Genomic DNA, 15,447 nt, shown 5'->3' with positions numbered 1-15,447 from the left:
CTTCTTACGAAGCCACTCCTTCGTTGCCCGGGCGGTTTGTTTGGGATCATTGTCATGCTGAAAGACCCAGCTACGTTTCATCTTCAATGCCCTTGCTGATGGAAGGAGGTTTTCACTCAAAATCTCACGATGAGTCGTCCTTGTCCCTTTGCAGAAAAACAGCCCAAAAGCATGATGTTTCCACCCCCATGCTTCACAGTAGGTATGGTGTTCTTTGGATGCAACTCAGCATTCTTTGTCCTCCAAACACGACGAGTTGAGGTTTTACCAAAAAGTTATATTTTGGTTTTATGTGACCATATGACATTCTCCCAATCTTCTTCTGGATCATCCAAATGCTCTCTAGCAAACTTCAGACGGGCCTGGACATGTACTGGCTGAAGCAGGGGGACACGTCTGGCACTGCAGGATTTGAGTCCCTGGCGGCGTTGTGTGTTACTAATGGTAGACTTTGTTACTTTGGTCCCAGCTCTCTGCAGGTCATTCACTAGGTCCCCCCGTGTGGTTCTGGGATTTTTGCTCATCGTTCTTGTAATAATTTTGACCCCACGGGGTGAGATCTTGCGTGGAGCCCCAGATCGAGGGAGATTATCAGTGGTCTTGTATGTCTTCCATTTCTTAATAATTGCTCCCACAGTTGATTTCTTCAAACCAGTCTTCCCAGCCTGGTGCAGGTCTACAATTTTGATTCTGGTGTCCTTTGACAGCTCTTTGGTCTAGGCCATAGTGGAGTTTGGAGTGTGACTGAGGTTGTGGACAGGTGTCTTTTATACTGATAACAAGTTCAAACAGGTGCCATTAATACCTGTAACGTGTGGAGGACAGAGAAGCCTCTTAAAGAAGAAGTTACAGGTCTGTGAGAGCCAGAAATCTTGCTTGTTTGTAGGTGACCAAAATACTTATTTTCCACCATAATTTTCAAATAAATTCATTAAAAATCCTACAATGTGATTTTCTGGATTTTTTTTCTCATTTTGTCTGTCATAGTTGAAGTGTACCTATGATGAAAATTACAGGCCTCTCTCATCTTTTTAAGTGGGAGAACTTGCACAATTGGTGGTTGACTAAATACTTTTTTGCCCCACTGTAATTCACAAGTGATAGGTTAATATTGTCACCAATCCTACTATTCTTGATTTAATCTTGTCCTTACATATAGTAAATAAGGTGTGAGAAATTTGTTTTGATTTAGAATGGACCATTACCATGCACCGGTCTTGAAACAGAGGGAAACAATAAATGTCAACTATGCACTTAAATAGCGAATGGAGGACGCTTTCCCGTTGTTCATTTTCATGCCAGCCAGATAGGCTATGCTCCTCTTTGGAAGATAAACAATGTGCTTAATATTAGGAAAGTTAAGAAATAAATATAGTAGGCCTAGCCTATAGAAAGCTGATTGGATCCTCCTCTTTTTAGTAGAGGCCATCACTCTGTTTTCTCCCGCAATTGCATAGCCTACAGAAATGTTGCACAACATGAGCTCATGGGCTTTCATTTAGTGTTTGTTCAGATTTTCAAACACATTTGCATTGATGTCAGAGTGATTAGAGGGACAAGAGAGTGCTGAGTGTGCCAGGCAGTCAGCAAGTTTGGTAGGCTACTAATGACCATCAGCAGCATCAGAGCTTGGAGAAGCCTAATTAACATGACTAAGCGGTCATGTGGAATTTGACTGTCTTCATGACTCGTGACCCCCGGTGTGGCAGTAATACGGTCACCGCAACAGCCCTGGCAGTAACTGCAAATTATACGAGTAACATTGTATTAACATGCAGTTTCTTACTATTTTAGTAACTGCATAATAATTATATTGTAAATGGGGTTGAGCAGTTTTTGTAATTATACAAGACGGATAGGGATTGTTCCTTATTCCACTTGTGTAACAGCAATTTGTGAAGGGAGGGGAACAGACAGTCGAGGGAAAGAATATATTTTCTGGAATTAAAACGCAGCTCGTGTGTTGTGTTCTTTACAGGTCACTCACCACTCTCGGCTGCTCGCCAGCGCAGCAGCATGTTGAGGGAGCGCGTTTGTCCGAACGTGGCCTGGTTAGTGAGGTCATAGACCGAGTAGGTTCTCCGGTCCCCAAGCACCACAGCCTGGCTGAGCAGGGGAGTGGTTGGGCTCAGCTCAAACAGCTCTCCCTGTAGGGGAAATACAACAACACCTGCCTGCATAATTACCATAGAATAACACTTCTCCATAGTGTTGTCTGATGTTTTAGAGTTAACAAATCACACACATGCAAGCATTCATATACAAATAGACAAATATTGATTCGCCAATCAATTAATTAACAATAATGCGTATGCACTCAAGAGTAAGATTGTCTGCCAACTGAATAGAATGTGGAGTTGGGTAAAGTTAACAGTCATGTAAAGATGCAGACCTGAGGGTTGTCTGTGACATCCACGTACACTTTACTGGAGGAGGCCAGCGGGCAGGCTTCAGTCAGGGTGCGAGAGAACATCTTGAACAGGGACCACTCTGTCAAAACACCCAATAACAAACATCACCATCGTAACATCACATTCATCTTAGCCCCTTTTGTATTTAAAAAAGGAGCACAGAAAGGTCCATGTCTGTACACCGCATTAGACATAAGCAACTTTTATATGAAAAGTTGTTCTTTATTTCTTAAATTTTATTGTTTCACTAACGGGTTTGGCAACTTTAAATGCACTTTAAATCAAGTTTGATTTTATTTGAAAAACATGCCCTTTTTGCTTTGTATCATCCAGCTAGCAAGGCCGTTATTGGGTTGTGGGGTATCCAGATGTTTATACCGTCCTTTCTCATCATGGGATTTACAGTATTACCGTCTTAGTACACAAGGGGCGCACATTTTTTTTTTTAAAGACCACAGGGGGCGACCATTACCAGAAAGCTAAGAACATTTGAAAATAAACTAAATTGCAAAGACCAGCAATCCAGCTCATAACGTTTATACAAGTGCAGGTAGGAGCCACCGAATGTAATGTTTGGTGAGTCTGGGCATTTTCAAACAAATATGAATGAGACACATTGTGCAAAAGAACAACGTTTTGATGCATGCTTGTCTGAAGGAAGAATAGTACTGGCTCTAGAGCAACATGTGTACACACTGAGTCTGTGTGGAGTCGCTATGGCCACAGGCCTGCCTGCTCTGCTCAGGGAAGAGGGGGAAGAAGCTGACGGGCCGAGAATGGAGAGGGGAAAAAATAAACGCAAGGAAATCAAGATGGCAGCAGTGGCAACTGTACAGATAACTCATCCAAAGCGATTTGACTTCTCAAACACGGCAGAAAGATACAACTATATGACGCCCAACCTCCTTATTAATTCAGCCACTTTACTTAGCTAACTAGCAAGTTAAACCTAATACACAGCTGGACTCACGAGAAAGGTAAAATGAAGAACGCAATCTGCTTAATCTCCTAATTTATTACACTGCAGGTATTAGCTAAAAATATTCAGATTTATTGAAAAACTTCAAATAGTTGACAGTATTGAAAAACCATCCCGTATTTTTTCCCCAAATACCCCAGTATACAGTACATATATATGATATACCGTTCAAGCCTAGCACCTACATGAATCGGTGGAAGGTACAGTAGATCTTGGTAACACCGGTGTGTTTTAGCAATAGTGGGGTGAAATTACTTATACCATTTTCACACTATCATGCAGACCCGAACCGTACTGTGCTGGCTCTGTTATTTTCCTTTAAGTTTCCAGCAAATATATGGTGGATGCATAAACAGGCCAGTGCAGTACAGTTCGGCTCAGCTTAGGTGTGTGAAAGGGGTATAATATTGAATGCAAGAGACCTCTCACCTCGTTTTCCCTGGCCAGAAGTGTGCAGGTCAAACACCACGTTCAGTGTCTGTCTCAGCTCCCACACTGTGGATTTGCACTTCCAGTCCTGAAACAACCGTAGTGTCATATCAAGGCTGGGGCTCATCAAAAGTGACAAGATTTCAAATGGGATTAGGATAGGATGGAAAGATGTAACATGGAAGGAGAAACCAGTGGTTTTGTTTGAGACAATGAAGACCGTGAGACAATTAACGAAGATTCTCTATTCCTACACTCTTACATAAAAAAATGACTACGACCAACTACACTGAACAAAAATATGAACATGTAACGTGTTGGTCCCATTTTTCATGAGCTGAAATAAAATATCCCAGAAATGTTCCATATGCACGAAAGCTTATTTCATATCCCAAAAGAAAGATCCTCTCACTATAATACATTTGAATAGAAAGTTAACAAAAATAGATAGGTATTTTCCTTTCCATGGTAGATCTTGCTATCTATTTGTGGAAAGAATTCATACCGATTTAACTTTTTTGTCATATCCCAGGTTACCTATTTGCTTATGGCCTTGCCTACACCTAGCGACTTGCTTTTTAATGCCCCAGGACTACCTGACATGATGACTCCTTGCTGTCCCCAGTCCACCTGGCCGTGATGCTGCTCCAGTTTCAACTGTTCTGCCTTAATATTATTCGACCATGCTGGTCATTTATGAACATTTGAACATCTTGGCCATGTTCTGTTATAATCTCCACCCAGCACAGCCAGAAGAGGACTGGCCACCCCACATAACTAGAGAGGAACCAGGCTTTCTTCCTAGGTTTTGGCCTTTCTAGGGAGTTTTTCCTAGCCACCGTGCTTCTACACCTGCATTGCTTGCTGTTTGAGGTTTTAGGCTGGGTTTCTGTATAGCACTTTGAGATATCAGCTGATGTACGAAGGGCTATATAAATCAATTTGATTTAAACAATATGAGCAAAAAAATTACATTATTTGGAAAGGCAAGCCAGACAAAATTAAAATGGGCCCATTTATATAATTAATTTGAATTCGGAGGGCATTAGAACTCACACAAAAGTTATACTTAAATCAGAACTGGTTCTCTAGCAGATTAGTAAGAATGTCTCAACGCATGTTCAATAACGGCCTTTTTCCCTTAATTCAAATTAAAACCTCTCACATTCGGTTATTTGAAAAGTAAATCTCAAAAAAAAGTCCTCAACTGGCAGCTTCATTAAATAGTACCCGCAAAACACAAGTCTCAACGTCAACAGTGAAGCGGCAACTCTGTCCAGTGTCTGTGTTCTTTTGCCCATCTTAATCTTTTATTTTTATTGGCTAGTCTGACATGTGGCTTTTTCTTTGCAACTCTGCCTAGAAGGCCAGCACCCCGGAGTCACCTCCGGCGCCGACAGAGATGGCCGCCTCGCTTCGCGTTCCTAGGAAACTATGCAGTTTTTTGTTTTTTTACGTGTTATTTCTTACACTAGTACCCCAGGTCATCTTAGGTTTCATTACATACAGCCGAGAAGAACTACTGAATATAAGATCAGCGTCAACTCACCATCAGTACGACCAAGAATATGTTTTTCGCGATGCGGATCCCGTGTTCTGCCTTACAACCAGTGCAACGGAGTGGATTACTACATGCAGCAACCCAAAAAAACGACTCAGAAAAAGAGGGAAACGAAGCGGTCTTCTGGTCAGACTCCGGAGACGGGCACACCGTGCACCACTCCCTAGCATTCTTCTTGCCAATGTCCAGTCTCTTGACAACAAGGTTGATGAAATCCGAGCAAGGGTAGCATTCCAGAGGGACATCAGAGACTGTAACGTTCTCTGCTTCACGGAAACATGGCTAACTGGAGAGACGCTATCCGAAGCGGTGCAGCCAGCGGGTTTCTCCACGCATCGCGCCGACAGAAACAAACATCTTTCTGGTAAGAAGAGGGGCGGGGGCGTATGCCTTATGACTAACGTGACATGGTGTGATGAAAGAAACATACAGGAACTCAAATCCTTCTGTTCACCTGATTTAGAATTCCTCACAATCAAATGTAGACCGCATTATCTACCAAGAGAATTCTCTTCGATTATAATCACAGCCGTATATATCCCCCCCCAAGCAGACACATCGATGGCTCTGAACGAACTTTATTTAACTCTCTGCAAACTGGAAACGATTTATCCGGAGGCTGCATTCATTGTAGCTGGGGATTTTAACAAGGCTAATCTGAAAACAAGACTCCCTAAATTTTATCAGCATATCGATTGCGCAACCAGGGGTGGAAAGACCCTGGATCATTGTTACTCTAACTTCCGCGACGCATATAAGGCCCTGCCCCGCCCCCCTTTCGGAAAAGCTGACCACGACTCCATTTTATTGATCCCTGCCTACAGACAGAAACTAAAACAAGAAGCTCCCACGCTGAGGTCTGTCCAACGCTGGTCTGACCAAGCTGACTCCACACTCCAAGACTGCTTCCATCACGTGGACTGGGAGATGTTTCGTATTGCGTCAGACAACAACATTGACGAATACGCTGATTCGGTGTGCGAGTTCATTAGAACGTGCGTTGAAGATGTCGTTCCCATAGCAACGATTAAAACATTCCCTAACCAGAAACCGTGGATTGATGGCAGCATTCGTGTGAAACTGAAGGCGCGAACCACTGCTTTTAATCAGGGCAAGGTGTCTGGTAACATGACTGAATACAAACAGTGCAGCTATTCCCTCCGCAAGGCTATCAAACAAGCTAAGCGCCAGTACAGAGACAAAGTAGAATCTCAATTCAACGGCTCAGACACAAGAGGCATGTGGCAGGGTCTACAGTCAATCACGGACTACAGGAAGAAACCCAGCCCAGTCACGGACCAGGATGTCTTGCTCCCAGGCAGACTAAATAACTTTTTTGCCCGCTTTGAGGACAATACAGTGCCACTGACACGGCCTGCAACGAAAACATGCGGTCTCTCCTTCACTGCAGCCGAAGTGAGTAAGACATTTAAACGTGTTAACCCTCGCAAGGCTGCAGGCCCAGACGGCATCCCCAGCCGCGCCCTCGGAGCATGCGCAGACCAGCTGGCCGGTGTGTTTACGGACATATTCAATCAATCCCTATACCAGTCTGCTGTTCCCACATGCTTCAAGAGGGCCACCATTGTTCCTGTTCCCAAGAAAGCTAAGGTAACTGAGCTAAACGACTACCGCCCCGTAGCACTCACATCCGTCATCATGAAGTGCTTTGAGAGACTAGTCAAGGACCATATCACCTCCACCCTACCTGACACCCTAGACCCACTCCAATTTGCTTACCGCCCAAATAGGTCCACAGACGATCTCAACCACACTGCCCTAACCCATCTGGACAAGAGGAATACCTATGTGAGAATGCTGTTCATCGACTACAGCTCGGCATTCAACACCATAGTACCCTCCAAGCTCGTCATCAAGCTCGAGACCCTGGGTCTCGACCCCGCCCTGTGCAACTGGGTACTGGACTTCCTGACGGGCCGCCCCCAGGTGGTGAGGGTAGGCAACAACATCTCCTCCCCGCTGATCCTCAACACTGGGGCCCCACAAGGGTGCGTTCTGAGCCCTCTCCTGTACTCCCTGTTCACCCACGACTGCGTGGCCACACACGCCTCCAACTCAATCATCAAGTTTGCGGACGACACAACAGTGGTAGGCTTGATTACCAACAACGACGAGACGGCCTACAGGGAGGAGGTGAGGGCCCTCGGAGTGTGGTGTCAGGAAAATAACCTCACACTCAACGTCAACAAAACTAAGGAGATGATTGTGGACTTCAGGAAACAGCAGAGGGAACACCCCCCCATCCACATCGATGGAACAGTAGTGGAGAGGGTAGCAAGTTTTAAGTTCCTCGGCATACACATCACAGACAAACTGAATTGGTCCACTCACAAAGACAGCATCGTGAGGAAGGCGCAGCAGCACCTCTTCAACCTCAGGAGGCTGAAGAAATTCGGCTTGTCACCAAAAGCACTCACAAACTTCTACAGATGCACAATCGAGAGCATCCTGGCGGGCTGTATCACCGCCTGGTATGGCAACTGCACCGCCCTCAACCGTAAGGCTCTCCAGAGGGTAGTGAGGTCTGCACAACGCATCACCGGGGGCAAACTACCTGCCCTCCAGGACACCTACACCACCCGATGCTACAGGAAGGCCATAAAGATCATCAAGGACATCAACCACCCGAGCCACTGCCTGTTCACCCCGCTGTCATCCAGAAGGCGAGGTCAGTACAGGTGCATCAAAGCTGGGACCGAGAGACTGAAAAACAGCTTCTATCTCAAGGCCATCAGACTGTTAAACAGCCACCACTAACATTGAGTGGCTACTGCCAACACACTGTCAATGACACTGACACTGACTCTACTCCAGCCACTTTAATAATGGGAATTGATGGGAAATGTAAATATATCACTAGCCACTTTAAACAATGCTACCTTATATAATGTTACTTACCCTACATTATTCATCTCATATGCATACGTAGATACTGTACTCTATATCATCGACTGCATCCTTATGTAATACATGTATCACTAGCCACTTTAACTATGCCACTTGGTTTACATACTCATCTCATATGTATATACTGTACTCGATATCATCTACTGTATCTTGCCTATGCTGCTCTGTACCATCACTCATTCATATATCCTTATGTACATATTCTTTATCCCCTTACACTGTGTATAAGACAGTAGTTTTTTTGGAATTGTTAGTTAGATTACTTGTTCGTTATTACTGCATTGTCGGAACTAGAAGCACAAGCATTTCGCTACACTCGCATTAACATCTGCTAACCATGTGTATGTGACAAATAACATTTGATTTGATTTGATTTCACTGTTGACATTGAGATTGGTGTTTTGCGAGTACTATTTAATGAAGTCTCAAACTAGACACTAATGTACTTGTCCTCTTGCTCATTTGTGCACTGGGGCCTACCACTCCTCTTTCTATTTTGGTTATTCCATTTCTCGCATGGAATAGCCTTCATTTCTCAGAACATGACTAGACTGACGAGTTTCAGAAGAAAGTTCTTTGTTTCGGGCCATTTTGAGCCTGTAATCGAACCCACAAATGCTGATGCTCCAGATACTCAACTAGTCAACAGATGGCCAGTTTTATTGCTTCTTTGTGTGTGTAAATAACACCAGTGAAAAGTTTGGACACACCTACTCATTCAAGGGATTGTCTTTATTTTTACTACTTTCCACATTGTAGAATGATAGTGAAGATATCAGAACTATGAAATAACACATGGAATATTGTAGTAACCAAAAAAAACGTTACACACACACAGTCGAAGTCAGAAGTTTACATACACTTAGGTTGGAGTCATTAAAACTTGTTTTTCAACCACTCCACAAATTTCTTGTTAACAAACTATAGTTTTGGCAAGTCAGTTAGGACATCTACTTTGTGCATGACAAGATGTTTACAGACAGATTATTTCACTTAATCACAATTCCAGTGGGTCCGAAGTTTACATACACTAAGTTGACTGTGCCTTTAAACAGCTTGGAAAATTCCAGAAAATTATGTTATGGCTTTAGAAGCTTCTGACAGGCTAATTGACATCACTTGAATCAATTGGAGGTGTACTTGGGGATGTATTTCAAGGCCTACCTTCAAACTCAATGCCTCTTTGATTGACATTATGGGAAAATCAAAATAAAATAAGCCAATACTTCAGAAAACATTGTAGACCTCCACAAGTCTGGTTCATCCTTGGGAGCAATTTCCAAATGCCTGAAGGTACCACATTCATCTGTACAAACAATAGTACGCAAGTAAAAACACCATGGGACCACGCAGCCGTCAATCCGCTCATGAAGGAGATGCGTTCTGTCTCCTAGAGATGAATGTACTTTGATGCAAAAAGTGAAAATCAACCCCAGAACAACAGCAAAGGACCTTGTGAAGATGCTGGAGACAACAGGTACAAAAGTATCTATATCCACAGTAAAACGAGTCCTATGTCAACTTAACCTGATAGGCCACTCAGCAAGGAAGAAGCCACTGCTCCAAAACAACCATAAAAAAGCCAGACTACTGTTTGCAACTGCACATCGGGACAAAGATCGTACTTTTTGGAGAAATGTCCTCTGGTCTGATGAAAAATAAATAGAACTGTTTGGCCATAATGACCATTATGTTTGGAGGGAAAAGGGGGAGGCTTGCAAGCCAAAAAACACCATCCCAACCGTGAAGCACTAGGGTGGCAGCATCATGTGCTTTGCTGCAGGAGGGACTGTCGCACTTCAAAATAGATGGCATCATGAGGAAAGGAAATTATGTGGATATATATTGAAGCAATATCTCAAGACATCAGTCAGGAAGTTAAAGATTGGTCGCAAATGGGTCTTCCAAATGGAGAAGGACCCCCAAGCATACTTCCAAAGTTGTGGCAAAAAGGCTTAAGGACAACAAAGTCAAGCTATTGGAGTGGCCATCACAAAGCCCTGACCTCAATCCTATATTCACCCAACTTATTGTGGGAAGCTTGAGGAAGACTACCCGAAACATTTGACCCAAGTTAAACAATTTAAAAGACAATGCTACCAAATACTAATTGCATGTATGTAAACTTCTGACCCAATGTGAATGTGATTAAAGAAATAAAAGCTGAAATAAAAATATATATATATATCTACTATTATTCTGACATTTCACATTCTTAAAATAAAGTGGTGATCCTAACTAACCTAAGACAGGGAATTTTTACTTGGATTAATTGTCAAGAATTGTTAAACTGAATTTAAATGTATTTGGCTAAGATGTATGTAAACTTCCGACTTCAACTATAATATACAGTATATCACAAAAGTGAGTACACCCCTCAAATTTTGTAAATATTTGAGTACATCTTTTCATGTGACAACACTGAAGAAATGACACTTTGCTACAATGTAAAGTAGTGAGTGTACAGCTTGTATAACAGTGTAAATTTGCTGTTCCCTCAAAATAACTCAACACACAGCCATTAATGTCTAAACCGCTGACAACAAAAGTGAGTACACCCCTAAGTGAAAATGTCCAAATTGGGCCCAAAGTGTCAATATTTTGTGTGCCCACCATCATTTTCCAGCACTGCCTTAACCCTCTTGGGCATGGAATTCACCAGAGCTTCACAGGTTGCCACTGGAGTCCTCTCCCACGCCTCCATGACGACATCCCAGAGCTGGTGGATGTTAGAGACCTTGCACTCCGCCACCTTCCGTTTGATGATGTCTCCGAAGGGAGGGGATCATGCTCTGCTTCAGTATGTCACAGTACATGTTGGCATTCATGGTTCCCTGAATGAACTGTAGCTCCCCAGTGCCAGCAGCACTCATGCAGCCCCAGACCATGACACGCCCACCACCATGCTTGACTGTAGGCAAGACACACTTGTCTTTGTACTCCTCATCTGGTTGCCGCCACACACGCTTGACACAATCTGAACCAAATAAGTTTCTTGGTCTCATCAGACCACAGGACATGGTTCCAGTAATCCATGTCCTTAGTCTGCTTGTCTTCAGCAAACTGTTTGCAGGCTTTCTTGTGCATCATCTTTAGAAGAGGCTTCCTTCTGGGACGACAGCCATGCAGACCAATTTGATGCAGTGTACGGCGTATGGTCTGAGCACTGACAGGCTGACCCCCCACCCCTTCAACCTCTGCAGCAATGCTGGCAGCACTCATACGTCTATTTCCCAAAGACAACCTCTGGATTTGACGCTGAGCACGTGCACTCAACTTCTTTGGTCGACCATGGCAAGGCCTGTTCTGAGTGGAACCTGTCCAGTTAAACCGCTGTATGGTCTTGGCCACCGTGCTGCAGCTCAGTTTCAGGGTCTTGGCAATCTTCTTATAGCCCAGGCCATCTTTATGTAGAGCAAAAATTCTTTTTTTCAGATCCTCAGAGAGTTCTTTGCCATGAGGTGCCATGTTGAACTTCCAGTGACCAGTCAGTATGAGGGAGTGTGAGAACGATGACACCAAATTTAACACACCTGCTCCCCATTCACACCTGAGACCTTGTGACACCAGGGAGGGAAAATGGCTAATTGGGCCCAATTTGGCCCAATCCAGAGGTTGTCTTTGGGAAATAGACGTATGAGTGCTGCCAGCATTGCTGCAGAGGTTGAAGGGGTGGGGGGTCAGCCTGTCAGTGCTCAGACCATACGCCGTACACTGCATCAAATTGGTCTGCATGGCTGTCGTCCCAGAAGGAAGCCTCTTCTAAAGATGATGCACAAGAAAGCCTGCAAACAGTTTGCTGAAGACAAGCAGACTAAGGACATGGATTACTGGAACCATGTCCTGTGGTCTGATGAGACCAAGAAACTTATTTGGTTCAGATTGTGTCAAGCGTGTGTGGCGGCAACCAGATGAGGAGTACAAAGACAAGTGTGTCTTGCCTACAGTCAAGCATGGTGGTGGGCGTGTCATGGTCTGGGGCTGCATGAGTGCTGCTGGCACTGGGGAGCTACAGTTCATTCAGGGAACCATGAATGCCAACATGTACTGTGACATACTGAAGCAGAGCATGATCCCCTCCCTTCGGAGACATCATCAAACGGAAGGTGGCGGAGTGCAAGGTCTCTAACATCCACCAGCTCTGGGATGTCGTCATGGAGGCGTGGGAGAGGACTCCAGTGGCAACCTGTGAAGCTCTGGTGAATTCCATGCCCAAGAGGGTTAAGGCAGTGCTGGAAAATGATGGTGGGCACACAAAATATTGACACTTTGGGCCCAATTTGGACATTTTCACTTAGGGGTGTACTCACTTTTGTTGTCAGCGGTTTAGACATTAATGGCTGTGTGTTGAGTTATTTTGAGGGAACAGCAAATTTACACTGTTATACAAGCTGTACACTCACTACTTTACATTGTAGCAAAGTGTCATTTCTTCAGTGTTGTCACATGAAAAGATGTACTCAAATATTTACAAAAATGTGAGGGGTGTACTATATATATATATATATATATACATACATACGTATACATACACACACACAGCTAAAAAAGAAACGTCCACTCACTGTCAACTGCATTTATTTTCAGGAAAATATGTAAATATTTGTATGAAAATAACACGATTCAACAACTGAGACAGACTGAACAAGTCCCACAGACACGTGACTAACAGAAATGGAATAATGTGTCCCTGGACAAAGGGGGGGGGGGGTCAAAACCAAAAGTAACAGTCAGCATCTGGTGTGGCCACCAACTACATTCAGTACTACAGTGCATCTCCTCCTCATGGACTGCACAAGATTAGCCAGTTCTTGCTGTGAGATGTTACCCCCCTCGTCCACCAAGGCACCTGCAAGTTCCCGGACATTTCTCGGGGGAATGGCCCTAGCCCTCGACCTCCGATCCAACAGGTCCCAGACGTGCTCAATGGGATTGAGATCCGGGCTCTTCGCTGGCCATGGCAGAACACTGACATTACTGTCTTGCAGGAAATCACGCACAGAATGAGAAGTATGGCTGGTGGCATTGTCATGCTGGAGGGTCATGTCAGGATGAGCCTGAAGGAAGGGTACCACATGAGGGAGGAGGATGTCTTCCCTGGGATGCATAGCGTTGAGATTGCCTGCAATGACAACAAGCTCCGACCGATGATGCTGTGACACACCGCCCCAGACAATGACGGACCCTCCACCTCCAAATCGATCCCGCTCCAAAGTACATGCCTCAGTGTAACGCTCATTCCTTCTACGATAAACACGAATGCCTTACAACAGGCCTACAAGCCCTCAGTCCAGCCTCTCTCGGCCTATTGCGAACAGTCTGAGCACTGATGGAGGGATTGTGCGTTCCTGGTGTAACTTGGACAGTTGTTGTTGCCATCCTGTACCTGTCCCGCAGGTGTAATGTTTGGATGTACCGTTCCTGTGCAGGTGTTGTTACACGTGATCTGCCACTGCGAGGATGATCAGCTGTCCGTCCTGTCTCCATGTAGCTCTGTCTTAGGCGTCACACAGTACGGACATTGCAATTTATTGGCCACACCTGCAGTCCTCATTCCTCCTTGCAGCATGCCCAAGGCACATTCGCACAGATGAGCAGGGACTTTGGACATCTTTCTTTTGGTGTTTTTCAGAGTCAATAGAAAGGCCTCTTCAGTGTCCTAGGTTTTCATAACTGTGACCTTAATTGCCTACAGTCTGTAAGCTGTTAGTGTCTTATGTTCCTTAATTGTTTATGGTTCATTGAACAAGCATGAGAAACAGTGTTAAAACACTTTACAATGAAGATCTGGGAAGTTATTTTGATTTTTACAAATTATCTTTGAAAGGGACGTTTCTTTTTTCGCTGAGTTTATGATATATATATATATATATATATATATATATATATATATAGCGCTTTGTCATTATGGGGTATTGCGTTTAGATTGATGAGGTGTTCTAAAACTTTTGACCGGTAGTGTATGTACACTACAAACTGTATTACCTGACACACAGGTCTGAAGTGTAGAGCCTGGGAGTGGAAGCTGCTGTGGAAGAGTTTCTCAGACTTCATCAGGACTGCCAGACCAGCCTAGTGGAAGGAGGGGCAACATGAATGACATGGTTAATCACCACACACACAAAGTCAACTACAATAAATTGATAACAAAAATAACCACCCAAAGCCAAACACATAAGCCAAGAAGGAAGCCATTGCACACATAGGAGTTATGACAGATTTCAGATGTATTGTACGAAAGTCTAAAGCTTTGGCTAGATGCAACTTTCATAAGAGCATCAAACATAAGACAGACAGGTACCTTGGAGCCACAGGGGAGGAGTTTCTTCCACGGAGTCAGGTTCTCAGTACAGACGATCTCCCGCGGCAACACAGCATAGCGGAGGAAGCGCTGGTCTGTTACTGATTAGAGGACACAAAGAAGGTACATGAAACGACAAAAATCAACAGACAAGAGATTATGGAGAGTCACACATCGCTACTGTAGTGTTTCACATCTTTAACTCACTTCTTTGAGATTTCTTTTGAGTACATATGACAAAAATATGGCTGTTCTAAAGCACTGCCCTCTGTTCAGGAGTAGGATTCTTACCCCACCAGGGCTGGTAAGATTGCAGGCTTATATTCTAGCCAAGATGCACACCTGAATATGACTAGTTAGGTAGTTGAATGGGGTGTTTAACCTCTTGGCTTGAGTAAAAACTCCCCCCATACCAGACATAGGATTGCCCACCCCTGCTGTAAAGACTAATGGCCTTGTATTTTCAGTTTGACATAGCAACCAAGCATTGGTTGGCACGGGATCATATTCATGGTCACACCGTAGAAGTGTTCCTTACTGGACAATTACAGATGGTACCTCTGTTTCACTCTGGTGCTTCATGAGCACTGCTCTCAGTTCAGAGGTAGGCGAGCTACTGTAGAGACTGTTGAGTGTGAAGAAACGTACCGTTGCCCAAGCCAAGAGGTTTGAAGGAGGCACTGGGCTGCACTGTGTTGGTGGAGTCAATGAAGTTCAGGGAGGCACAGAAGATCCCTGAGAGAACGTTGGTCAGCTCCTTCCAGGCACCGTCCACACTATAAGACGAAGGATCAAACGAAGGGTACAGTTACAGGGCCTTCAGAAATAATTCACACCT

The 15,447-nt window shown here is 44.2% G+C and overlaps 1 protein-coding gene across 1 annotated transcript in view; it reads right to left on the bottom strand.

Moving 5' to 3' along the window:
* LOC109869036 (phosphatidylinositol glycan anchor biosynthesis, class T) overlaps positions 1-15,447 on the bottom strand; it is a 36,984-nt gene that overhangs the window by 18,215 nt on the left and 3,322 nt on the right. Inside the window, exons 3-8 of the mRNA XM_020458857.2 lie at positions 15,258-15,385; positions 14,610-14,710; positions 14,294-14,380; positions 3,820-3,907; positions 2,393-2,490; positions 1,988-2,147 (exon numbers count right to left, since the gene is read on the bottom strand). Of these exons, the coding sequence (XP_020314446.1) occupies positions 1,988-2,147; positions 2,393-2,490; positions 3,820-3,907; positions 14,294-14,380; positions 14,610-14,710; positions 15,258-15,385 (662 nt within the window). The remainder of the gene's footprint in view (positions 1-1,987; positions 2,148-2,392; positions 2,491-3,819; positions 3,908-14,293; positions 14,381-14,609; positions 14,711-15,257; positions 15,386-15,447) is intronic.

The sequence above is a fragment of the Oncorhynchus kisutch genome, linkage group LG24, assembly GCF_002021735.2.
Source record: "Oncorhynchus kisutch isolate 150728-3 linkage group LG24, Okis_V2, whole genome shotgun sequence".
Lineage (NCBI taxonomy): Eukaryota > Metazoa > Chordata > Actinopteri > Salmoniformes > Salmonidae > Oncorhynchus > Oncorhynchus kisutch.
The sequence above is the reverse complement of the archived record's forward strand: the minus strand, read 5'-3'. Positions and strand labels throughout refer to the sequence as shown.